At 38.6% G+C, this 27,586-nt stretch overlaps 1 protein-coding gene across 1 annotated transcript in view; it reads left to right on the forward strand.

Annotated features, from left to right (window-relative positions):
• The first annotated feature begins 386 nt into the window (after positions 1 to 386).
• IQSEC3 (IQ motif and Sec7 domain ArfGEF 3) overlaps positions 387 to 27,586 on the forward strand; it is a 156,422-nt gene continuing 129,222 nt past the window's right edge. The window contains 1 exon segment of the mRNA XM_074269310.1: positions 387 to 1,034. Within this exon segment, the coding sequence (XP_074125411.1) occupies positions 454 to 1,034 (581 nt within the window). The 5' untranslated portion in view covers positions 387 to 453.

Raw genomic sequence — 27,586 nt, forward strand, 5'->3', positions numbered from 1 at the left:
TTCTCTTTTAGCCCCCGAATGACTTTCTCCAAACCTTATTCTTTATTTCATTTCATTTCCCTCTTCTTTCTCTCCTAGGATCTGTCCGAGTCCTGTCTCTTATCTTTATTCCTCTATACATTCTCTGGATTTCCTCTCCTGCCTCTTCCTTCCTTTCCCTTTCCAGTTTTGCCCTCCAGAAAGCCTATCCTCCTCAGAGAGATGGGTGGGTTTGGAGCCGGAGGCCCGCCCCTTTCGATGCGTGTGTGTGTGTGTGTGTGTGTGTGTGTGTGTGTGTGTGTGTGTGTGTGTGCGTGCGCGCGGGTGTGTGTGTCCATGACGCGGCAGTGGTGGGGAGGGAGGAAGGACAGGGAGGGGAGGGGCGAATTCTACCCGGGCTCCTCCGCTCCCCGCACTCCTTCGCTCTCCGCCGCCACTGAGGCGCAGGCTGGGCGCAGGCGGTGGCGGGCCGGCATGGAGAGCCTGTTGGAGAACCCGGTGCGTGCTGTCCTCTATCTGAAAGAGCTCACGGCCATCGTGCAGAACCAGCAGAGCCTCATCCACACCCAGCGCCAGCGCATAGACGAGCTGGAAAAGCGGCTGGACGAGTTGAGCGCTGAGAACCGCAGCCTGTGGGAACAGCAGCAGCTTCTGCAAAACCATCCTCCCCCTGGCTTAGTCCCCCAGTCGCAAGCCCCGCTCCAGGCTTCCCAGCCTCCTGCAGCGGCCAGTTCCCCCGAGCCGCCCCAGAACCAGGGACAGCTCTCTACCGTCGCCCCGCTGCCACCGCTGGCAGTGGCCGCGCCGCCGCCGCAGCAACCCCCGCCGCCGCAGCCGCCGCAGCCAGCTCAGCACCACGGACAGCTCGCAACCCAGCCCCAGCCGGGCCCCAGCAGAGCTTTAACACCCCAAACACCCCACCAGCACACCGCGGTCTCCGGAGCCGCTGCCGATAAGGAGAAGGAGCGCCCCCCTTGTTGCGCTGCTGCTGGAACCCTCCTCCCCCACAAACCCCCTGCCGCCCTAGGCAAGGGCGTCCTAGGCAGGAGACCTGAGTGAGTGGATAGAGGGGACCAGGGTCACTGGGGAGGGGGACAGTATGAGGAAGGAGAGTCAAGGGAAAAAACGGGGGGACAGCGAAAAAAACGGGGAGCTTAGCAAGGGGAAGCTGGAGACCCAAAAAAGAATCTGAAGTGAAGGGGGAAAGATGGGTATTTGGTGGTTAAAGTAAGTAGGAGTGTCTCAAGGGGATTTGGGATAGAGAAGAAAGATGTTAGTGTTTGAAAGAAATGGAGAGGTTAGGGTTAGATTAAGTTGAGGTGAGGAGAATGAAAGGCGAAATCGTAGAGTCGTCAGTGATTTACTGAGAGATGGTCAGGGTGAAGGGGCAAGGCTGATGCTGTAGTTGGCGAAAGATAGGGGATAGTTGGGGGGCATGATCTTGGGAGGAAAAGGATCTATGTTTAGGGATTTAGAACTTAGGCGGAAAGATTTACAAAGGTTGGGGCCATAAAGGAGGACAATTGTGAGAAGGGTTTTTGGGGAAGAGGTAAGGGGGAGGACATTAGTAGGGGATTAAGGAAAGTAGAATTGGGATAGACGGGGTATGGAGTAAAAAGATGGGGAAAGATATGAGGAGAGGAAAAGAGAGGGAGAGCACAGGCAAACAAGAAGAGTGTGCTAAGGTAAGGGAGTTGGGAACAGTGAAAAATGAAGAGAACAAGCAGGACTTCTCCCAAAAGGAAAAAAATAAATCAGCTTTCAGATTGAGGCAGGGAGAATAGAGCAGGGAGTCACTCCAGCAGTAGTCAAATTCTTTCCTCTCACTGTGTTGTCACTCTGCCCCTGAAAAAAACCAATAGCTATCAAAAGGTTAAAGAAAACCAGCTCACCAAGCCATTTGTAAAGCTATGTTCTCGTTATAGCTGATTCTTGCCAATCCAGGGAGCTTCCCTTTGCTGATAAAGGGTAGATGTTGAGGGAGATATTTGACAGACAAGGCTGACTTTTGCTGGTTATACATATGTGTAGTTGGCAGCTACAAATCCAGGCTTCCTCAACTTGAGTTTTCAAGTCAGAGATGGTTTCAAAGATGAAAGTAATGAAGGCTACAAGCTCTTTCTCTATTCCATTCAAGGTATCTGGGAGCTTTTCTACTATTTCCCTTAGGAAAGATGTGAGGAAAGCAGCTATTTATCCTTTCTTTGTTATGAGGAAGGCACCATAGTTCCATGTTCCCTCCACCGAGTTAGGCAATGGGAGGACTTCATGGAAGGCACATGCACGGGGGTTAAGCATTTGATTTTTCTTGGCAGTGATGCTGAGGGCAGTGTACATGTGTGTCTTTGGGAAGGTCAGGAAAGGGAGACAATAATTCCATTTGTGTTCTGTGATTTACATTCAAACACTTGGTGACTGGGGGAGAATTTGGGGAACTTGATGTGTTATCTTTCATTCTTACTCTAAGGCTAAGGTAGTTGGAATTTCACACAGAATCACAGATTCATTACGACACAACATCAGAGTTGAAAAGGAAATCAGAAATGATCTAGTCCTACTCTGTTTTATAGATGAAGGGATTCAGGATTTGAGAGGCTAAAAAAAGTTGCCAACTACCTAGGTAATAAGTAATGGCATCAGAATTCCAATTCAATTCAGATTTTTCTATTTTAAATCCAGGGATTCAGTTTATATCCAAAGGTTAGAAATAATAAATGAAAGACCTTTTTGGAAGTTGTGAGTATTAAGGAACAATGGGGGCAAAGTAGGTAAAGGATCAATGTAAGCTATCCAAAGGCCCCCCAAATGATGGGAAATAAAGGAGAAATGTGAAGTATGAGAGAAAGAGAGGGAGAAGAACATGGTGTGGAAAGGAAGTTTATAGCTACAGGGGACACCATTTTCTAAGACAGCCCACTCCATTCTGGGACAACTCTAATTTTTAGGAAGTTTACCTTGAATTAAGATCTATTCTCTCTAACATCTGACCATTTCTTCTAGCCCCCTGGCTAAGACAATTCACCGTTGAGTGAGTCCATTCTTGCCTGTTGAAAGCAGATTAGGAAATCTCAGCAATATGAAAGGCTGAGCAATCTGAAGAATTTTGCTCAGATTCCTATTACATTCAAAGTTTTGCCTCCTACTTCCCTTTCTCTCTCTTCCCATTCCCCACCCCCCACCTTGGCCTTCCAGTTTCTCCTGTGTTTTTCCTTTTTCATAAGCAATGAAAAGTTTAGTGGAATGATTTCTTCTCCACATTCTTGGCTTAATGGAATGTTCTTTTTAGAGGGAGTTCTATGAGCCAGTCCTGAGACAGGGTGAGGGAGATGAATTAACAGAGACTTGACATGCTTTACTGATTGATTGATTCCTTGTCCCTAAAGATTATTATATATTTTTTGGTGATTTTACCTTTTCTTCTTACCTTTGCTCTATTGTCAGCCCCAATCTACACCTTATTTCTCCCACTCTATTTCTGGGAGTTGCACTGTCAGCAAGAGCCCAGAATCAATGGCTGGATTAAGGTGCCCTACTGTTTATTTCTAGCAGCTAGTTAACCTAGATGGTACAGGAAGCCCAAATTCTTCCACCTAAACACTGCTGCTAGAAACCCAGTGCTGTTCAAGAAGTTTCCTATTTTATCTTCATGTCACCCACCAAGGAAAGAAAAAGAATACATAAGTTTCACTGAATCTACTTTTCCCTTCCAGTTTTGAAACAAGATGTGATTGGGCTCATTGTAAATCACTTCCACTTAGAAAGCTGCCATAGTTTTCTCTAGGAGAGAGGGCACTTTCCCAGCTTGTCATTTCTGCCCCAAATCAGCCTATCTTCACACAGAATCACAGCAATCATCTTTTTTTTTTTTACTATTCCCCAAATCTCTCAAGGTGCCCATCCTAATCTCTAGACTCCCTCCTCAAAGTTTTAGCATTCTGCATATTATTTTGCCCAAATACCCATGACCAATGGTGCAGGATATAATTTAGCAAGAGGAACAGTGTGTGTGTGTGTGTGTGTGTGTGTGTGTGTGTGTGTGTGTGTGTGTGTCCCTTCTTTATATGGTTCTTCCCTATGGAACTCTCTGCTGTCAGGATGGTGAAATATATATATATATATATACATATATATATATATATATATTTTAACATTCTTGCTATCTTCTCCTTATCCCTGCTGCAGTGCCATTGGCCTTTGTGGAGGAAAATGTTGTTTAGGAAGGTGAGAGAGTATGGGAAACAGAACTCAAAATGCAACTTATCTCTCTCCTCCCCAGGTTCCCCCCACCTGCTATATAGGCAGGAGCTTAGGGAAGCCTGTGACTGGGGAAGATAAAGGGCTTCTCTCTTTCCAACTAATTAATCACCTCCTGATCTGTATTAACATGCAGCTTGAGCTTTCTCTTTCTTTCCTTCCTTAGGCTATTGGAGACACAAAGGAATATGTCTTAGGGGGTCAGTCACAAAACAGTTTAAGGAGTAAGGGAGTGGAATGATAGGACAAAGCAGAGTAGAGACGACACGGAAGGATAGAAGCAGGCAAGAGGGAGATCTAGAGGGCATAGATTTCTTTTCCTTATACCTTCTGGCTTTGGCTTCCACTATTACAGGTCTCTTAACTAAAGCATGAAATACAGTTTAATCATTTTTATTTTTTTTTTCAATCAAGATTTCTAGCACATAGAATTGATTATTCTTTTTTTCTGTATGAAATCAGAATCACAGTCTGACATGGCAAAGTTCTTTTCTTGCCAACTATGGTCTATGGAAGTTGCAAATTCTTCTGCTCTACCTGCCTTGGGTACCATCATGCCTAGGTCCATTAACATATCAAATCCATTAACACCAGGGCAGGCCTATATTATGAGGTCTTATAGTCAGGGGACTAATTATATAGAGTAGAGTATAATAAAATAGTCATGTAATTTGGAGAAGTGAGGAAGATATACTCATCCTATTCTTCCTTTTTCTTAGTTTGCCTCTCCTTTCCCTTCTCTCTTACCCTTTATGTTTATTTTTTCTGTTGCTCTCATTTTTTCTCCCCCAGCTATCGCTCCCTCCCTTTCTCTTTCTCCCTCTTTTTTCTATCTTGCTCCTTTTTCTTCCCTCGCCCTTTCTCATTTTCTCTCTTTCTTTTACTCTTACCTTTTTTCATTTTCTCTTTATTTTCTCTTTTTCCTACTCTTTTTCTTTTAGTCTTTCCCTCCTTTCCCATTCCATTTTCTATTTTTCTTTAAAATATTTTTATTTATGCCTTTTGCCTCTACAATATAGTTAATTCTGGAAAAAGATTACATCCTCCTAAACTCCAGCCTCAGAATGAATCTCCTGAATAACAAAGAAAAAAAATAAAATCTCTTGTAAATATAATATATATGTTCCTCTTATGACAATAACACAACTTCATGGGAGGTAGTTTCTACATTTAATATATACTAATGTATGTGAGTAATGTAAATGATAGATATGGGAAAGTTGGCAATGAATGAGGGGGAGAGAGGGATTCCTTATTTTATAAATATGTAGAAAAGATCACTCATAAACAAGTTGCTAAATGGGGAAGTAGGTATATGGAAATGATAGTATGTCTACCAACAAAGGAATGTAAAATATAGTTCCCATAGAAAGCAACTGCTTTTACTCTTTTATTGTAGGGTAACTTCTGCCCCAATGGATTTTTCTTCTCTTGTCTTTGGAGTTTTTGATTCACTTCAAGTTATTAATCTTTTTTCATTTATAATCTTTTCTTGAAATGAGTTTCAAGCTGGATAATGAATATAGTGACAGAATGAACAAAATAGTGATCTCCAGGGAAGAAGTCCTCCAGGAAGAACATTCTTTCAATCCTCTTACTAGAGGCTAGATGTTTCTCCTTCTTTTCTCAGATTGACCAGCTTCCTCAACTTCTATCTAAAATGTTAGAGTTGATTATGCAAACAGAGGTTAGTGACCACTAATGCATACATACACACATAAATATACAAACATATGCCTACTGTATATGATACAAACACACACACACACATATATATATATACATTAATATTACATCTATGAATAGATTATATAATAATGAAGGAGCGAGCAAAATATTTAAAGGGGTATCATTTATTGGATATAAAATACCTAGTGTCAAGCATTTCTGACCATAAGGACAGAAAATGGCTTTTCTGTATAAATTTCTTCCCCTTAATAGGCAAGAGACAGAGAAAACCTCAGAATAATGAGTGCATCAGTCAAGAAGAACTTACTCTGTTTCAAGCACTGGGGATACAAAGAAAGGCCAAAACATTGTCCCTCCTTTCAAGGAATTCACATTCTAAAGGAAGAGACAACATGGGGAAAAGCATATTTACTAGTTGTATATCATACTAATGGAAGTTATATGACTCTGACTCAGAGGCTAAGAAAGGATATTTCTGAATTTGCTTGTCATTTTTCCAATCTGTCTTTATCAGTACAGTAATAATAGCATAGTAATACATGGTTGTTGTGAGGATTAAATGATCTACATGTGAAGCCTTTTGCAAATCTTAAATCACAAAAAGGCCATAGTATTCCCATTTGTTCACCAGAGAGCTCTCAATTTGTAAACTTTTTGACTCCCCCTCCTATATGACTAAATCTACTGGGCCTGTGGCACAATACTGGCCATATCCACAAGTGATCTAAGGATGAGGAAATAAGTAAGTGGAAAATCATCCTGAAACATGAAAATTCTTTATTTGGCTCTGAAGCCCCATTCTACATTTGGGAAATCTTCTGTTTCCAGTAGATAAGATTGACAAGTGATTTATGAAAACATAACAAAGTGAATAACTGTAGAAGTATTGTACATAACTAAATTGTAAAGAAATTGTTTCACCTTCATGACAATCTTTCTTACAACTTTCATTTTTCATGGGAAACATGGAGAAGGAATAGAGGAAAAATTATGTGGTGGAAACTCATCCAAATTAACCTTACAACAATTGGAGAAAATATGGGGGAATCTCTAGTAGTTGGAATTCCTTTGCTTGACCAATTTCATTAGTTTCCAAGGTTTCACAGTAACACTGTTATATCTCCTAGTATCATCCTGTTGGTTTTGCATTACTCTTCTGAAACAATAGTGTCCTAGTCTCATTTCCATTGCAGATTTCCATGTATTTGCCATTGCAGCCATCCAGGCTTTGGCTCAGCTCACTCTGCACCCAGATGGAGCTAGAGTGACACTGGACCTGCACCAAACAATAATGAATCTCTCTGCTTCTAGCCACATGAAAAAAAATTAGCATGGAATGGAATAGTGGACTATCAATTTCCCTCCAGAGCAAATATCCCAAAATATTCAAATGAGGGAAGGATTGGGTTAAAAGCCAACAAGAAAATTATCTCCAGACATTGGAGCAGTCATGATACCTCCATTCCAGTTTTTAATTCACATTGGGTTGGTCATGGTAGATACTACTGCAGTAGCTTCTTCTAATGCAAATCTGTTTGGACTTCAGCAAAGCTGAAGATTAGAAGTGGCAAAAGACAGAAGTAATAAAATATAAAAGGAAGGCACTTTCAGATGTAAAAGAAGCACTTATTTAGAAGAGGTATGAGGTTAAGACAATTGAATTACATAAGGAAAAGCAAGCAGAGACAATGAACTTGTTTCTCAGAATATTGGCTGACTCTTCTGCTTTTGGGAGCAGGTAGGTGGCTACAATGCAGTGCCTGAATTCAGGAAGACTCATCTTCCTGAATTAAAATCTTGCTTCAGACACTTATTACTTGTGTGACCCTGGGCAAGTCACTTAACCCTATTTATCTCAATTTCTCATCGGTAAAATAAGCTGGAGGACGAAATGGGAAATCACTCTAGTATCTTTGTCAAGAAACTCTAAAGAAGAATCAATATAACTGACCAAGAAAATTCCTCTCTCTGGCCAGTCATCTGCATAAGATGCATTGGAAACTAGTTAAGTATAAGCAAGTAAGATATTCATCATTAAAACAGAGATAGTGTTTTGCTGAGAGAATCCTAATCTGATGCAGGAGGACTATTGAATAGGAAAGCCTAGATGTGTTTCTACTTTGTGTTTGGAGGTAAAGAACAAAAAACTTGAGGGAGTAAAAGAAAAGAAGCACATGCCAAACCTAGGATAAGTGGTATTGCCCTTTCTAAAAGAGTACAGCAATACTCAAGCTGAAAAAAGAACTGTAACACTCCAGTTGAAAATAGAACTATAACACTCAGCCAAACTAGAAGCTGGAGGGAATGAAGACTGTAGTGAGTCTAGAACGCCCAGTAAGAGGTTCTTCTCTAAAGAATGAAGCTGTCAATGATAGTATGAGTTAGGGGAGTGAACTCAGAGATGATGCTATATATTCAATTGATTTTTTTTGAAAATTGTTCATATACTTCATCATTTAACTATTGGCTTATGGTTCTTAGCCTTTCCCTCTTCTCTCCCCTCTATCTGTTTTCCTTTTCTTCTTTATTATCTTCTTTTCTATTTTTCATTTTTCCTCTCTCTCCTCTCTCCCCCTTTTCCCATTTACTCTCTTCTCCCTTTCTCCATCTCCCTCTGTGTTATATTCTTTCTATAGTGAAGGCCCACCTACTCCTTTTATCTTTTTGGGACAGTCCATTAAACTCGACCTGTACCAATGTTGGCAAGTTAGGGTTTCCAAAAAGAAGTGATGATTACTGTAACCAGTCTTCTCAAATTTCTAGGGGGAACATTTGTGGGTGACGGCAATGTTCTTCTCTAAAATGTAATATTCTCTGGGAGCAGGTTTCTTGGGGGTTTCTGGAGGCAGCCAGTAATCACCACAAGTGCAGCTAGGGATTAAAGTCAAAATCCTTTATTATTTCCTTTTAAGTCTTGTCTCCTTCCTGGGACCCAGTTAGCTTTCTTAGAGGCCTATCTCTCTCTTTGGTTCCCAGAGCTCCTGCTGCTAGTACTTTGCCTCTGCCAGCTTTTGCCTCTAGCTTCTTCCAAATGAGCTTCTAGTGGGCTTCTCCTCTTTGGCCCTGAGAGCTCCTCCTTATATATGCTCTCTTAAAGGTGTGAATCTTGGGAATTATAGTAAGTATTAAGTACATATCTATTAGAGAATCATTATCTCATCAATTCCAATTAGTACCTTGTTTCAAGTTCTGGCCCATAACATCTCCTTGTAGGATCAGATCAATCATACTGAACCATGCTAAACTAGATAATTATTGTCTCTATCAATTCCACTGCCTTAGTACCTTGTAAGAATCCTAACAGGTGATTATGTTCTTACTACTATATACTGTGTTCCTTGAGCTACACTGTGGTATGTTTCCCATTGAACAAATCAGCTGATGGCATTAACTCATCTAAAATATTTACTAAATAGAAGGCAAAGCAAAAATAATTACAGCATAACGTATGTTGTAGTTTAATTGCTGGGTCAGATCCAACTTTTTGTGACCTCATTTGGGTTTGTTGGGTTTTGAGGTTTTGGGGGGCAATGTTACTTGAGGGTAATGCCGTTTCCTTCTCCAGCTCATTTTGCAGATGAAGAACTGACTTGCCCAGGCTCACACAGCTAGTAAGTATCTGAGGACAGATTTGAACTCAGGAAGATGAATCTTCCTGGATCCAGACCTGCTACTATATCCACTGTGCTACCTACCACCCATAAAACTCCAATCCAATACACAAAGTATCAATTTGGGATAATGTTCCTAAGCCTAAAAGTATCATGAAAATGAGACACAAAGATAGAAAGCACATTTGCCCAGAACAATTCATACCTTTGGAACTGTGGGCAATTATATTATTTCTTTGCCTCAGAAAGAGCTCACATATAAGGTTATTGATGGGTGTAGCTTTGGTGTTGGATAGATGGCTCTGCTTCTAAGTTGGGCAGCTTCATGGTTGGACTACTGTATCACTAAACTGGCTGCCTCTCTGTTGGGTAGGGAAACTCTTCACTGCTGAAGTCATAGCTATGACTTGGCTGAGTGTTACAGTGCCATTTTCAGTTACAGTGTTACAATGCTCCTTTCAGTTGAAATACTACCGTACGTACACTTATAGTTCTTTCAGCTGCAGTGCTCTTTCAGAAAGGATAGAGACTTTTAGGCTGTAATTTATTGTCCTTTTCTAGTTCTACTCTCTTGGTTGCAATCAATGTACTCATCAGACTGAGGTTTTATCTTAGCCCTACTTTACGGATCCAAATCTGAATCTTTCAGTGATCTTCTTGTAGTGAGCTATCAAATTCTCATTTCTGCTGACTAAGTCATAAGGAGGCAAATCTGAATCTTTCAGTCATCTTCTTGTAGTGAGCTATCAAATTCTCATTTCTGCTAAGTCATAAGGAGGCAATGTAAATTTGTCCAATAGTCACAAAAACAGTTCTGACCTTCATAATTTTCCAACTATGGATACCAAAGTCCTCCAGTCATTTATATTCAAATTAGGTGCTAGGTAATAGAACATTGTGATCATCTTTACTTTGGATCTCTGGAGGTTCTTTTCTCAAATTACACATTTAAAAACGTTAAAAATCTGAAAGGGTCACCTTTAAAAATTGTAATCTCTTTTTTCACTCTTTCCATCTCCTTTTATGTTTCATTCCTTCTCTTTCTTTCTATTCTCTTATCCCTTTCACTCTCTTGTCTTCTCCCTTGATTTTTTCTATTACTATTGTTCTTAATTCTTCTCATTTCTCCTTCTTTTTACACTTCTCCCGTTTTTCTCTTCTTTACCTCCCTTTCTTATTTCCCTTTCTCCTTATATCTCCTTGTTCATTCTTCTTTTTTCTACCTTTCCCCCCCTCTTTCTTTGTGCTTTTTTCTTTTCTCCCCCTTCTTCTTCTTATCTCGCCCTACTCTTTCTTCTTCTTTCTTACTCTCTTCCTTTCCTCCTTTCTTCCTTTACTACTTTCCCTGTCTTCCTCTTTCTATTCATTCTACAAAGGTAAGATTGTTCTCCTTCTCTTGATTCTTCAATCCTTTAAGAATAAAATTTTGGATAGTTATTTGAACTCTTTGCTCAAAAAAAAAAAGAAAGAAAGAAAAATGGGGTAGAGAAGGCATAGTAAAGGAGGGAAGGAAAGGAACAAGCATGTATTTGGTGCCTGTGTGCCAGTCACTGTGCTAAGTGCTTTTTTCAAATAGTGTCTCATTGGATTAAATAAATTAGATAACAGCTAGAGCCCAAGAGGTCTAACCCCTTTTGAGCCTAAGGAGTTCAAGATTCTCAAGTCAATAAATGTTCCTATCCCTGTGAATTGTTATTGATTGATATAGCCTCAAAAAGATACTGCACATACATTCAGACTGATTTATCTTGGGGGGCTGTTTACATCAAGACAGCTATTAGGTATATGCAGGTCATTTTATCAATCAATCCTGTATTTTGAATGCCCATTATGTGTAAAAATCTGAATTTGATTTTGCAGTGTATGGAAATAACAGAGTCCCTAGTTCCAGAGAATTCATGTTTAATGGAGAAAACAGAAGGGGCACACATATAAGCATATATAAGAAATGGCATATACCCTCCAGAAACATATAAACCAGTGTGACTTCATCACAGACACAGATTGCTTTACAACATACTTAACTTGCCACAGTTTTGAAGTAGTACAGTAAATATCATGTGCAGCTGCTCAGATTTCCTTATCTGATGCAGATCTGATTCAGAGAACACCTGATCTGATCAGAGAGTAAGAACGAGAGTTAAAGGTAGTGAAGTAGGAGACAAAGCACATTAGTCTACTCTAGTTGCATTGGCCTTAGAGATGGTACTGCCAAATAACATAGGATATCCTTATAGATAGCCACATCCTCTCTTGATCAATCAGTCAATCATCAAGTATTTGCCAGCTCTACTATGTGCCAGACATTGTGCCAGGAACTTGGAATATAAAGATAAAATTAAGTTGTCCCTACTCTCAAGAAGCTTATGCTCTATCAGAGGATCTCACACATATACATAATATATATATGTGTATATATATACACACGAAATAAGTATAAGATATTTGAGAGAGAGTACAAGCAATTATGGGAATCAAAAAAAAAAAAGGTTTCATGTAGCAGTTGGCACTTGAAATGTGTCTTAGAGGATTTAGGGAATTCTATAATCTTTCAAAACCTGGTTCTACCATATCTTTCCAGCCTCATTATACATTATTCTCCTTTCATGATTCTGTGATCCAGCCTAATTGGCCTTCATTCTGTTACTCATACACTATACTTTAGGTCTCCCCTCTCTTTGCCTTTTCAATGTCCATCTCTATACTAGAAATGCACTGTTTCATTACTTCTGCCTCATATAATCTTTCTCCCTTCAAGTACCACTTTCTACAAGAAGACTTTCTTAATCTCTTACAACTACTAATGCCCTCCCATATTCATATTTAATTCATATGTATGTTTAAAAATGTGTGTATAGATGTGCATATATATAATACATATTTGTATTCTTAGAATATTAGCTCCTTGAGAGTAAGTGTTGTTTCATTTTTTTGTATTTGTAACTCTAGGCCCTAGGATTTAGTAAGTATTCCATATATGCTTGTTGATTGATTAGTATGAAGCAAATATGAGGAGAAAAAATATTCCAGGCATGAGGATGACTGGACAAAGGCTCAGAGAGGGAAGATGGAATGTTATATTTGAGAAACAATAAAAAGGGCCAGTTTGACTAAATAAGAGAAGAATAATATATAATGAAGCTATAAAGTAGTTTGAAGCCAGGTTGTGAAGAACTTTAAACGTCAGAGGAGTTTTTTTTTTTTTATCCTAGAGGAATAGGTGAGCCTAACTCAAAGTTTGAGGTTAAGAAAAATCACTTTTACTTCCTAGCTATGTGACCCTGGGCACGTCACTTGACCCCACCTGCCTCAGCAAAAAAGAGAAAGAAAGAAAAGAAAAGAAAGATCACTTTGGCAGTTTGTGTTGGTAGATTGAGGTAGGCAGAGATTTGAGGCAGGGAAAGAAATTTGGACGTTATTTTCAATATTCCAGGAGAGAAGTAATGAGTACCTAAAATAAGATCTTGGCTTTATGAGAAGAAAGAAGGAACTGAGGGGATGGAGGGAATAGACATTTATATAGTGTTTTTACTATATATGTCAAGCACTGGGCTAAGGGCTTTATAAATATCTTATTTGATCCTTAAAACCCTATGATGTAGGTGCTATTTTTATCCCCATTTTACAATTGAGGCAAATAGTAATTTAATGGCTTACTCAGGGTCACACAACAATTAAGTGCCTGAGATGAAATCTGAACTCAGGTCTTCCTGACTCTAGACCTAGTACTCCACTTTGAAATATCCAATAGACAGTTGATAATGAGGGACTAGAGCTCAGGAGAGAGACTGGTGCTAGATATATAGGTCTGGAAACCGTCTGTATGAAGATGATATTTAAATCTCTGGGAACTGATGAGATCATCAAATGAAAAAAAAATAGAGAAAGCCTAGAGAGAGACTTGTGGCATATCTCTAGTTAGGGAGTAGGATCTAACTATAAAACTAGTTAAGGAGACTGAGAAGGAAGGAGTTAGACAAGCAGGAGGAGAGGGTATTACAAAAACTCAGAGAAGAAAGAGTAGTGGATTTGGAGAGGAGTGTCACAAATGTCAAATGCTGCAAAAGGGTCGAGAATAGTGGAGACTGAAAAAAAAAGGTATCAAATCTGACAGGTAAGAGACCATTAGTAATTTCAGAGAGAGTAGTTTTCATTTATGTAACAAGGTGAGAAAGCTGATATTGAGAAATGAGAGGAAAAGGAAATGGAGAGAATGGGTAAACAGCCATTAGTAGCTTTTTGCTAGGAGTCCAGGAAAGGGAAGAAAGAAAAGGCATAATAATTTGAGGGGATGGTAGGATAGAATGAAGATTTCTTCTTAACAGTGGGGAAAATGGAGGCATAGGGTAGCAGGAAAAGAAGCAGTAGATAGGGAGAGATGGAAAATTAGAAAAAGGCAGAGATTGAAGGGCCAGTCTCCTGGAGAAGATAAGAGGAGATGGGATCAAGAGTATTTGTCGAAAGGTTAGCCTGGACTAGGAGAAAGAGTCATTCATTTTTACACACTATAACAAAGGAGAAAAGAATAAGTAATAATGACAAGGGATTTTGAGATGAGATGAATATTGGAGAGAAAGAAGGGCCCATGGTGAATGTTTGCATTTTCTCAGTAAAGTATGAGATGAGATCCTTGGATGAGAGGAGAGGGAGAAGTTTGAAAAGTGTGGAAGAGTCTCTGTGAGGAGAGTTATAGAGAATCATGTAAAAACTAGTAAAATGATTGCATTGCTTCAGTGAATATCCAGTTGAGGTGTCAGACAATATGAAATTTTAGTGGGTCCAGTCAATTACATCAGCTGACTCCTCTTAGCTCTATTCAACAATATGTGAGGACGCAGATGGTAAAAATAATCCAGCATTAGGATTTTGTAAATTATGAACAGCGATAGGACAAGAAGACAACAGATTTAAAAATAGAGGACAGTGCAGAGTTGAACTGATTCTAGCTAGTCCTGCCTCAACCACCTTATTATCAGATTGGTAATATACAAAAATGTGTCTTATTCTGCATATTAGTCCATCATTTCTTGGTCAAGAAGTGGGGAGCATTCTTTGTCATTGATACTCTGGAATCACAATCGATTATTTTATTGATTAGATTTCTTAAATCTTTCAAAACTGCCCATTTTTACATTGTTTTCATCATATAAATTTTTCTCTGGATTCAGATCATTTCACTCTGTATCCATTTATACTAATTTTACTAATTTCTCTTAAATTATCCCTTTATTTCTTGTAGCCTAAGAGTAATCTGTTACTTCCATATACCATACTTTGTTTAGCCATTTCCCAATTGAAGTATACTCCTTAGTTTCCACTTCTTTCCTATCACAGATCTTTTGTACATATAGTGCCTTTTCATCTTTCTTTGGTCTCTTTCTTGTCTCTACATTTAAGAGATGGACAATATTAAAGTCTAGAATAGGTATTAACTTGCTTAAATTCCCACAATTAGCTAATGATTCTTAATCTAGTGTTTTTTTTGTTTTTTTTTTTTTTACCACTTTATATCAAATGAAAACAGCATAAATACATAAGCAGGATTAGCCATGTGGGTTAGTAGTCACCATTGTCATACACACATATATGTACATATGTGTATATATATATGTGTGTGTGTGTGTGTATATATATGTATATATATATATATATATATATATATATATGTATGTATGTATGTATGTATAATTCCAAATTTCACCACCAAAATTTCTTTCAGAGGTAGATGTATAGGGTTGGGATGTAGGAAAAAAATAAATTTGTAAAAGCTATTCTTCAAGGTATCTATGCAAAAGGACATGTTCTTCCATAATTCCAGGAAATAAAAGAAATTAAGCAAAGGGTCTAAGGAATGAAATGAACACAGTCTCCTTTCTAGATTTTTCATAGCTTATCTTTATAATACTTCTTTTTTCTTCTTAGGGATTTTTCATGAGACTTTGTTGAAACTCGAGGTAGAATATATGCTTACTATTAGTGCAGGCTGGTGTTCTCTGACACATGAGATTAAGGAGGAAGAGCAATAAAAGAATTTCAGCATGTCAAGAAAGGGAAGCTGATGGGCTCCTAGCATCATGCTATTCTTGTGCCTGGATTCTTGTCTCAGTACTCAGCTAAAGGGAAAACTAATTGAAGTTAAAAAAAAAGATGTAAAGCACTGGGTACGGGGTCTTGAGTCCATTAATTGTCGGGAAAAGTTTTAGAGAGGCTGTCATTCCAGAGCTGGAGAAAGTCAGGTTAGAGGCCTTGGGGAGAGATGTCAAGGTAGGGATAGGGAATTGCCTCATCAGGATCCAAGAGGATATAATAGTTGAGGTGGTGATTTTTTGATGTATTTCGCACATGCATCTCTCCCTCAGGTGTTTAGTTTGTTTTTTTTCATCTAGGCTGGCTTGCCTGCCCATTGGTAATAGTTGCTATGGAGTGGTTGCTGGTGATGAGAATGATGGGCTCCTGTCCTGCCCTTCTAGATTTTGGCTTTACAGGACCAGGTGGAAAGGTGCCGCTATTCTTTATTAACTGTTTGAAATATAATGTAAGATGATAAGATAAGAAATAATATGTAGACCAATATATATTCTTATATGTATTGAGAATATGTAGACCAATAGTATTCTCTCTTTTTATTTTATTAAAATCTACTGATTTTCCGGTTCTTGTCTGGGGTTCCACATTCTCTAGTTCTCATCTGCTCTTTGTCCCTAACTTACTAATTCTAGGCAAGTATATTTTAAATCTAAAATGCTCAAAATCAGGGTCTGCAACTAACAAAAAAAGTATTAACATTGTAAAGACAACTTTAAAAAACCTGGAATATTTGATCAATACAATGACACAACTATGATACCAGAAAATAGATGTTGATCTATATTATCATATATTGACAGAAAGGTGATAATTCAAGATATAGAATAAGACATGGACAATGTAAAATTTTGTTTTTGATTGACTAGGTATATATGTTATGAGTAGTGTTTTTATTTTAAATTGTAGTAGAGAGAGAAAAAATAAGCACTTAATAAAGGAAAATAATTGAAAAAATAAAAATAAGAAAATAGATATTATAAGGATACTTTCAGAGAGAAATTAGGCTTAGTTTGCAGTAGGAAAAAAATTCAGAAGAACTCCAGAAAATAGCCAGCCCTATGAAATTCCCAGAATACTAAGGGAGGCTCTGAATTCTTTTCTCTATTAAGAAGATTGAAAGCATCTAGATTGAACTTTAGCTTCTTTCACTCCTGTAAAATCTCATCTCATTCCCTTCGTTCTTAGAAGTGACCATTTCCTTGCCATGGTTAATTGAAACACTTATACCTTTTATTATATCACCTCTTGCCTTCTTTGCAAGCTTTCTATGAGTCATCTCTCTCTTGCATCATCAGTTTTTCTTCTCTAATCTTGGCCAACCAAACATGTTTGGATCTCTTCTATTCTAAAAAAAACTTTCCCTTGACCAAGTTACTTACTATATATGTCATCCCATTTCTCTTTTCCTTCAAGGCCAAAATCACAGAAAGAAGAATTTACACTTGATCCATCTATTTCTTTACCATTCATACCTCACCCCATTTGTAAATTGTTTCCTACTCTCACTATTGTCTTTTTCCAATGTCATTTAGCCTTATCACCAAATAATAAACCAAATTAATAAATATGGGCTCATTTTAGTATTTATCTTCTTTGACCTTTCTGTAACACTCAGAATTATTGGCTTCCTTCTTAATTCTTTCCCTTCCCTTGCCTACCATGATACTATGCTTTCATGGGCCTACTTGTCTAATTTCTTTTTGGTCTTTGCTGATTCTTTATCTATTACCTTATTACTAAAATGTCTATGCTACAAGATTATGTTTATATTTATTGTCTACTAGCTCCTGACCTTACAATTCTACCAAAATATCTCTTTCAAAGGTTGCCAAAGATTTAATTACTAAATTTCATAGCCTTTTCTCAGGTCTCATCCTCCCTGACCTTTTTCTATTTTTAGACACTGCTGGCAATTACTATCAACCTGTATACTATCTCCCCTCCTGGCTTCCATGACATTGCTCCTTCCGGAATCCTCTCCTTTTTGTTCCTCTGGTTCTTAAAGTCCTTTTTGCTTTTTTCTTTTCTTCTTTTCATCTGCTAAGGAAGAATGGTGCCCAGGGCTCTGTTCTTGACTCATTTATCATATATTCTTTTTTTTTTTAATTAAAGTGTTTTATTTTCAAAATATATGCACAGATAATTTTTCAACATTGACTCTTGCATAAACTTGTGTTCCAAATTTTTCCCTGTTTCCCCTTCCTCTCTCCCAGATAGCAAGCAATCCAATATATGTTATACATGTTAAAGTATATGTTAAATCCAATATATGTGAACATATTTATTTAATTACCTTGCTGCACAAGAAAAATCAATCAAAAAGGAAAGAAAACAAAATGCAAGTGAACAGCAAAAAAAAAAAAAAAAAAGAAGAGTGAGAATGTTATATTATGAACCACACTCAGTTCCCACAGTTCTCTCTCTGGATGTAGATGGCATTCTTCATCACAAGACCATTGGAACTGGCCTGAATCATTTCATCGTTGGAGTCACGTCCATCAGAATTGGTTGTATTATAATCTTGCTGGTGCAATGTACAATGATCTCCTGGTTCTGCTCATTTCACTCAGCATCAGTTCATGTAAGTCTCTCCAGGCCTTTCTGAAATTTTCCTGATGATCATTTCTTACAGAACAATAATATTCTATAACATTCATATTCCATAACTTATTCAGCCATTCTCCAATTGCTAGACATCCATTTAGTCTCCAGTTTCTATCCACTATGAAGAGCTGCCACAAATATTTTTGCACATATGGTATCTTGCCCTTCTTTAAGATTTCTTTGGGATATAAGCCCAGTAGAAACACTGCTGGGTCAAAGGGTATGCACAGTTTGATAACTATTTGGGCATAATTCCAAATTGCTCTCCAGAATGGTTGGATCTGTTCACAGTTCCACCAACAATGTATCAGTGTCCCAGTTTTCCCAATCCCCTCCTACATTAATCTTATCTTGTCCTGTCATTTTAGCCAATCTGACAGGTATGTAGTGGTATCTCAGAGTTTTCTTCATTTGCATTTCACTGATCACTAGTGATTTATCTTACAATATACTCTTTTGCTTGATTCATCAGCTATATGGTGATCAGAAGCATCATGGTATAATGGATAGAGAATCAAAATCAGGAAAACCTGGGCTCTAGTTTTCACTCTGATACATACTGACCATGAACTTCGGCTCTAGGCAGCTCTCTCAAGCGACAAGGGACAGAGGAAGTTTGGACTTGCATTTCCCTCCCCTTGTGAAATCACTTTTGCTATATTTTTGATTTTCATCCTCCTGAGCTTGAGGCTCACATTTCCAAACAACAGATGGATATCCCAAATACCAAGAAATCTCTTCAGAACTGCATACTCAAGATTTCCTAAACTGAACTCATCATTTTCCCCTTAGCCCATCTCTCTTTCCTAACTGCCCTATTTCTATTGAGGACACTACCATTTTTCCAGTTACTTGGGCTTAAAAACTCACAGTCATCTTTGACTCATCCTTCTCCTTTACTCTGCCCACTACATCCTATCATTTGCCAAGATCTGTCCATTTTGCTTTCACCACTCTTTTGTACCCATTATCTTTCACTTAGACTGAATCTATCTTTATTCAGGTCTTTTTCTCTTCTACTGGATAGAAGTCAGAAAGGGCTTAGATCTAAGTTACCTCTGCTTGTCTCGGTTTCTTCAACTGTAAATGGGGATAACGAGAACCCCTACCACACAGGATTGCTGTGAGGATCACATGAGATAATATTTGTAAAAGTATTTAATTCAGTATCTAGTATACAGTGTTGTATAAATGTGGATTCCCTTCCCTTCCTCTCTCCTTCCTCCATTGTAATAGCTCTTTATTTTCTCTGTTTCAATCTAATCTTCACACTGCTACATAAAGAATCTTCCTAAGGGACCAGGTCTAACTATATTACTCATAAGGCAACTAGGTATGGTTGATAGTGCTGTTCAAATCTGCCCCAGACACTTACTAGCTTGGGCAAATCTTTTAACTTCAATGTGCCTCAGTTTCCTCACTTGTAAAATGAAGATAATAAAAGTACCTGCCTTCTAGGGTGGTTGTGAGGATGAAAGAAAATAATAATTTGTGAAGTGCTTAGTATAATACCTGGCATGTAATAGGTGCTTAATAAATTCTATTTCCTTCATTCCTGCTGAAAAATTTATAATGCTTCTCTATTTCCTTTAGGACGGGAGTTTTTAACCTGGGGTCTGTGAACTTAAACATGTTTTTTGAAAACTGAATTTCATTATAAATTTTTTGGTAATTTTGTGGATTTTATTTTAAGCATTTAAAACATTATTTTGAGAAAGGGTCCATAGGTCTCATCAGATTGCCCAAAAACATATGACCCCCCCCGAAAAAAAAATTAATAAGCCCTGCCCTAGGGCACAGAGGCATTTGTCCCAGTATTTGAAGCTCTCCATTATGTATTTTCAAACTGTCTTTTCAGTTTTGTTTCATGTTCTATCTATTCTATCTGGGGAATAACTAGCTGTTCCCCTAACTTTGAAGCTTGGTTTTCTTCAGGTTGACTGTCTTCAGCCTACACAAATTTCTGAAATATGCTTCTTACTCAACTCCACTTCTTAGAATCTGGATCTTTCTTTAAGGATCAGCTGAGATGACACCTCTTCAATGTAGCCTTCCTTGATTCCCTTTATTTTAGAGTACTCTTCCTCTCCCCTAATTTTTGCAGAGTGCTTTGTCTGGATTCCTCTTTGCCACCTTCCATCATTATCTATCTGGATTTTTGTTCTTTGTTCTGAGGCAATTGGAGTTAAGTGACTTGCCCAGGTCACACAGCTAGGAAGGGTTAAGTGTCTGAGTTCAGATTTGAACTCAGGTCCTCCTGACTTCAAGGCTGGTGTTCTATCCACTGCGTCACCTAGCTGCCCCATCATTATCTATCTTGTATCAATACATATCTTTGCACATGCTACATCCTCATCAGTTGATTATAAATTCCTCGAGGGCAACAATCTTGTTATTTTATCTCTGTCTCTCCAGTACCTAGCAAAAGTGCCTTTTAATGAGTAGATTGTTAATGTTTGCTGAATTGAATTGAATTGCCATTTGTTTGCTAGGATTTTCTGCTTGGATGTCCCAGCTTCAAAATAAATGTATTTTGATGAGGGGATAATCCTGTCCTAATCTGTCCTGGTCAAACAACATCTGGAGTACTTTTTTCAGTTATGAAGGACGTTCACAAGATGAAAAATGCCCAGAAAAATGATAATAAAGGGCCACAAGTTTATAAAGATTCTTCAAGGGGAATGGTGGCTGCGTAGCCTGAAGAAGGCCAGACCTGAAGAAAGTGAGAAATGAAACTTTGTCAGGCTGCCGAAAGATTAGAATTGCTTTGTTTGGCTCAAGGGAGCAGAATGAGGAACATTAGGTAGAAATTGTCCAGAGACATAAAGAAAAACAAACATTTCCTAACTAACACCTAGAGCTATTTAGAGGAGTTGTGAGCGCCTTCAAGAGGACTTCCTTCACTGGAGGCCTAGAAGCAAAGGCTATTGGACAAGTTGATGTGTACTGTGGTAAAGAAGGTTTTTGTTCATATAGGATTAAGTAAGATGGCTTTTGAAGTCCTTTCCAACTCTGAAATTCTTTGCTTCTATGGTAAATCTAAAATTGAAATCATCATCTTCTAAAACTTGTACCTCCCTCTAACTCATACCTCCCTCTAACTTTTCTATTTCTGTTGATAGCATCACTATGCTCCTAGTAATTTAGCCTAGGAACCTTGGAGTAAACTTTGACTCATTTCTTTTTCCTCCGCATCTCCAATCAGTTGCCAAATGTAGTTAATTCTATCTCTGAGTTATCTCTGACATCTCATCCTTCTTTTCTTCTCTCTAGTTCAGACCATTACAGACTATTGACTGGATTGTTGAGATTGGTTTTTAACTGATCTCTCTGGCTTTGGTCTCTTCTTTCTTCAATCCATTTTCTATGGATTAGAAATTATTTCCTTTACATTTCTTATGTTGACATTCAAATCCTTCTTAATCTGGTTTTCTCCTATCCTTCTAGTATTATAGTACATTTCCCTTTTCCTCTATACCTTCTACATTGCTACAAACAAGCATTCTTCTCTCTCTGATTTTTTTCCTGACCTCTTCAATCTTTTGTGCTTTCCCCATATTACCCTTCAAGGATAGACTTTATTCTCCCTTTCTATTTAAATCCCTCACTTCCTTCAAAGCCCAATTCAGGGGATGCCTCCTAGAGGAAGCCTTCCCTGATCCCTTCCAGGTGAAAGTGATTTCTCCCTCCTAAAATTTCTCATAGCACAATGCTTGAATTTCTTTGTACTTGTCAATCATGTCTTCTGTCACGCTTAATGTTTTGTCCATTCTTGAGATTTCATTGATTTTGGAAACCCCCAGTGAGGAAACCTTCTGTACAAACACATACTGGCAACTTTTCTGCATTATGTAGTCTTCAGCATGTAGTGTATTGCTTAGGGATGCTGAAACCCAGAATCACGTAGCCAATACACGTTTAAATGACCCTTCAACTCTGGTCTTCTTTCCCTTCGTAATTATTCCATTAAGTTGTGAGTTCCCTGAAGACGGAACCTGTGTCTTATTTCCTTTTTGAACACCCAGTTCCCAGCATAATGACTTTCTTTGCATACAGGAGTCATCAAAGACATGTTTATTGAGTGAACTGAATTTATTGAATTGTGGAGAATGATACCATTTGTCTTGGATGAATGAACCAGCAACTAACTCTGCCCCAGAAAAGGGGGTGGGAGAATGGCTAGATCAGATGAACACTTCAGGACCCTTTTAATCAGAGATACTTCTGATTTTATGGATTGTGTATCAGTTACAAAGGAACAACCTGCAATCTAGTCATTAAGAGATTAAGCTTTCGAGGGGAAAGAGGGAAGGACTATTTGATTTCTTTTCCCGGTCCCTGAAGGGGCTACCTACACACCTATCCGCTCCCCGCTCCCCACCCCCACCTCCCTCCTTTGATGACCTAGCTTATGACTCAGAAAAATTTCATTTCTGTTTGAGAAAAACCTCTCTCTCCCCTGGCCTTCATCCTAGCCCTGGAGGCTTTACAAGAAGGAGGGGAAGGAAAGCTGCTGACAGACTGCATGGATTCTCCCCAGCCCACTCGCTCCCCTCCTCTCCCCTCCCCTCTCGGCTCTCTCCCCAAGATCCGCGATTTGCGTGGGCAGGGGCAGGGATGCCGAAGGAACGCACACTGCAATCCTCTCTGCCCGCTGCTCATGCACCATCCCCACCACGCAGCAAGGCGCGCGCGGACCCCCACACGCACACACACGCATAGTGTCCAGGTGCTGAGTCACACTCAGCGCCGCACAAAATGCTGAAGTCTTTTCTCCTCACTCTTACACACACACACCCCGCGGTCCTGTGCACGCCCATGCACATGTGTGCACCCTGGGGCTTACCACCAAAAAAGCCCATCACCGTCCCAGTGCTAATTGAATAAAAGCCATTCTGTTATTCATCCCACATCTCTCTCCAGCTTCTAGTCGCCTCCTGCCTGCGTCTCACGCTCTCCCGAAAGCAGCCTGGCTCTGTCACTCACTTCCCCTCTTCCCTGTTCATTCTTGGTGTCTCTGTCTGTCTATCTGTCTGTCTGTCTGATTCTCTTGTTCCCTCTGGATCTGTCTGTCTCATTCTGCTTCCCCCATCCCCCCGCCCCCCTCTATTTTCTGAGCAAAGCTTCTGGGAGATCCGCTCTGCTCTGCCGCCGCCTCCCACGCTCTGCTTAGAGGGATTCTGCGGGGGCTTCCACCCAGACTCACGACCTCACTGTTGCTGCCGCTCAGCAGCCAGACAGGAAACCCACCTCGTGGACGACTTCCAGCTTCAGACGGAGCTAGTCTCCCTGCACCCCATTGTTTCCTCCTGCTCCCCTTCCCCAGGACTTCCCATACTCCCGACATGCAGCAATGAGAGTTGTGAGTGAACATTCCCACTCCCCAGTCTTTGCAGAGAGAGAATAATAGCAGGTGCTGAATGTAGTGATATCTCATTTACTTCTCACAGAAACTCTGTAGGGGTAGGTAGCATAAGGGGTGTCCTTCCCATTTTAGATGAGGAAACTAAGCTCACAGAGGTTAATGCACGCAGCTATTAAGACCTAAGACTTGTGACTCTGTTTTTCTGGCTTCGGATTGAGGTTGATCTTTCCATAGGGAAAAGCAGAGAAGTGAAAGATCAAAGGGGGAAAATGAATTGGAAGTCAGAAGGCAGCCATAACTTCCCTGTCTTCTCCAGCATCCTCTTCAAAATAAGCGCACATTAGTATGTATGGGAGTCAGTTATTAAGTCATCTTGGCTTTCGCTTTCCTGGGTTAAATAACACCAGCTTCTTTTGCCTCCTATTTCCCACAGAATTTTAAGGGACTTCAGAGGTAACAGTCCAAATTAAACAATACAAGGAATTTTAGATCCCCTTCACTGATGCTGAGATCAAATTGATCAAAGGATCCACTCGTGATCACAGAAGTTAGAAGTCTCAGAGCTAGAATTTGAACCTAAGTCCTTGAATTGCAAATCCGGTGCTCAGTCCATTATATCTTGCTATAAACCAGCATCTGCTTGAATATCTTCAGTTAAGGAGAACCACCAGGTCATTAAGCAGCCCATTTAATTTTCTCATAACTCTCTATTGGTAAAGAACATTTTCTCTTATGCTGAAATGAAATCTGTCCCCCTAATATCTTTGACTCTTGTTTCTATTTGTGATCTCTGAAGCTGCATAAAAAATAAAATACTTCTGCATTACAGTCCTTCACGTTTTGAAGACAGCTAGATTGGCTTTGGGTACAGGTTTGCAGTAAAGCAGGAAAGCCTAAGTCATGTTATAATGGGAAGGACTCTGGAAATAGGGATCCAGAAGATTGGGTTTCTGGTTCTGATTCTGCCACTTATTATGTGACTTTGGGTTATTCAATCCATACCTCTGGGTTTTTCCCCTTGTGTGGAAAAAGGGGGGATTGGATAGGATTGATTAGATGATCTTTCAGCTATTTGGGGGGGGCACTGCCAGAGACAAGTACAGGCATGAGCACTTTTAGTCACTGACTTTTAGTGAGAATATACTCCTACTACTAACAATTATAGTTTCCATGCTTTCCATTAAAAAAAAAAAACATTTTTAAAAAGCCAGTCAGGCTTTAGCAATAAGAAAAGAAAATGAAATTAAAGGATTAGAATAGGCAATGAGGGAATAAAATTATCACTCTTTCCAGATGATATGATGATATACTTAGAGAATCCTAGAAAATCATCCAAAACCTACTTGAAGCAATTAGCAGTTTTAGCAAAGTTGCAGGATATAAAACAAACCCACACAAATCATCAGTGTTTCTATATATTAATAACAAAGCCCAGAAGCAAGAGATAGAAAGAGTAATTCCATTTAAAATAACTGTAGACAAAGTAAAATACTTGGGGCTCTACCTGCCAAGACAAACCCAAGAACTATATAAGCACAATTACAAAACACTTCTCACACAAATAAAGTCAGATCTAAATAATTGGGAAAATGTCAATTGCTTATGGGTAAGCTGAGCTAATATAATAAAAATGATCATTCTGCCTAAATTGGTTTACTGTTAAGTGACATGCCAATCAAACTGCCAAGACTTTATTTTATAGAACTAGAAAAAATAATAACAAAATTCATCTGGAAGATCAAAAGATCAAGAACATCAAGGGAATTAATGAAAAAAAATATACAAAGGATGTTGGCTTAGCAGTACCTGATCTAAAACTATATTATAAAGCAGAAGTTATTAAAATAATTTGATGCTGGCTAAGAAATAGAGTGGTGGATCAGTGGAATAGGTTAGATATACATGAAATAATAATCAAAGCCTAGAGTAATCTAATATTTGATAACCCTCCAAATTCCAGTTTCTAGGATAAGAACTCACTATTTGACAGAAATTGTTGGGAAAACTGGAAAATATGTCAGAAACTCAGCATAGACCTACATCTCACACTCTATACAAAAATAAGGTCAACCAGGTACATGATTTGGGCATAAAGTATTATAATTGCAAATTAAGAGAGCAAGGGATAATTTACTTATCGGGCCTTTTGGAGAAGGAAGGAATTTATGATCAAAGAAGAACTAGAGAACATTATGAAAGGCAATATGGACAACTTTGATTACATTAAATTAGAAAGATTTTGCACAAATCAAACCAACAAAAACAAGATTAAAATGGAAGTACAAAGTTGGGGAAATTTTTACAGCTAATATTTCTAATAAAGGTTTCATTTCTAAAATATATAAAGAACAATGTCAAATTTATAATACAAGTCATTCCCCAATTGATAAATGGTCAAAGAATATGAACAGACAATTTTCAGATGATGAAATTAAAGCCATCTATAGTCATGAAAAAAATACTCTAAATCACTATTAATTAGAGAAATACAGATTTAAAACAACTCTCAGATACCAACTCACACCTCCCAGATTGGCTAAGATACAGAAAAAGATAATGATAAATGTTGGAGGGGATGTGGGAAAACTGGGGATGCATTGTTGATGGAGTTGTGAAATGATCCAACCATTCTAGAGAGCAATTTGGAACTATGCCCAAAGGGCTATAAAACTATGTATATCCTCTTTAATCCAGCAGAGCCATTCCTGAGTCTGTATCCCAAGGAAATCATAAAAGGAGGGAACAGGACCTACACGTGCAAAAATGTTTGTAGCAGCTCTTTTTGTGATAGCAAAGAATTGGAAAATGAATAGATGGCTATCAGTTGGGGAATGATTGCACAAATTAATAGAATGTTATTGCTCTATAAAAAATGATGAACATTTCAGAAAGACCTGGAAAGATTTACATAAACTGATGCTGACAAAACAAACAGAACCAGGAATACGTTGTGCACAATAACAGCAAGTATTGTGATGATCAACTATGAAAGACTTGTTTTTTCTCAGTAATTCAGTGATCCAAAGTAATCCCAATAGACTTTGATAGAAAATGCCATCTGCATCTAGAAAAAGAATTGTGGAGATTGAATGTAAATCAACCCATTGATCCTTACTCAGAAGCATTTATTACACAGAAGGCAAAACAAGACTAATTAAAACATAACATTCCATCCACAAACCTGGGAAATACTAGGAAAAAAGTATAGTGTCTAAGGGGGAACATACCTACAGAATTACCAAACTACATGAATAGGGAACATACATGCTTGGGGAACTCAACTTTGTAATGTGGGCGTTAGTGTCTTTTATGTAATTCAGAGATAATCTGAACAACAGTTCACTTGTGGGCCAGTTCAATCTTCTTCTGGGTCTTTCAACTCTTCTATATGGAGCTACTTCTTTATTGGATTTTCTTCATTTTGGCTACCAAAATAGTGCTATTCTCCTTCTGCAAAAGCTATAATCCTAAATTTGCTATCTGCAGAGCTTTTCCAGGTCAACTTACTTGGCTAAATAGTGTCGTGTCCACCTCTTAGACACCAGGTAGCCACTAAAAGTTCGGATTTCTATTGCCAGATCTCAATAGCTGGTCTCAGCTTAGGTCTATTTGATCTACTAAGAGATCTATCTGATTTTAATCAATCCATGACAGAATCTCTTGTTGGAAATGATCAGCTTTTTCCTCAAGGTAAAGAACCCAAATCTACATTTCTATTATGAAAGCTGCAACTAAGCGATATATAAATATTTTTCATAATCACCAAGCAATTCTAGGTATCAGGGATCCCCAGTTATCATTCTCAAATTCTTCATGTTGCTTGTATACAAATTGAACACTTATTTTGTTTATCTTTCATTTTTGAAAGGATGCTGAGAAATAAGACACTTTATCCATCTTTACCGAGTATCTTTTCTCTGTGGCTGTTTTCTCAATGTTTTTCCCCCTCCCTTTATTAATAAAATTATCCAAGTCAGAAAATGGTACCATCTTACAC

The sequence above is a fragment of the Sminthopsis crassicaudata genome, chromosome 5 (genome assembly GCF_048593235.1).
Source record: "Sminthopsis crassicaudata isolate SCR6 chromosome 5, ASM4859323v1, whole genome shotgun sequence".
NCBI lineage: Eukaryota > Metazoa > Chordata > Mammalia > Dasyuromorphia > Dasyuridae > Sminthopsis > Sminthopsis crassicaudata.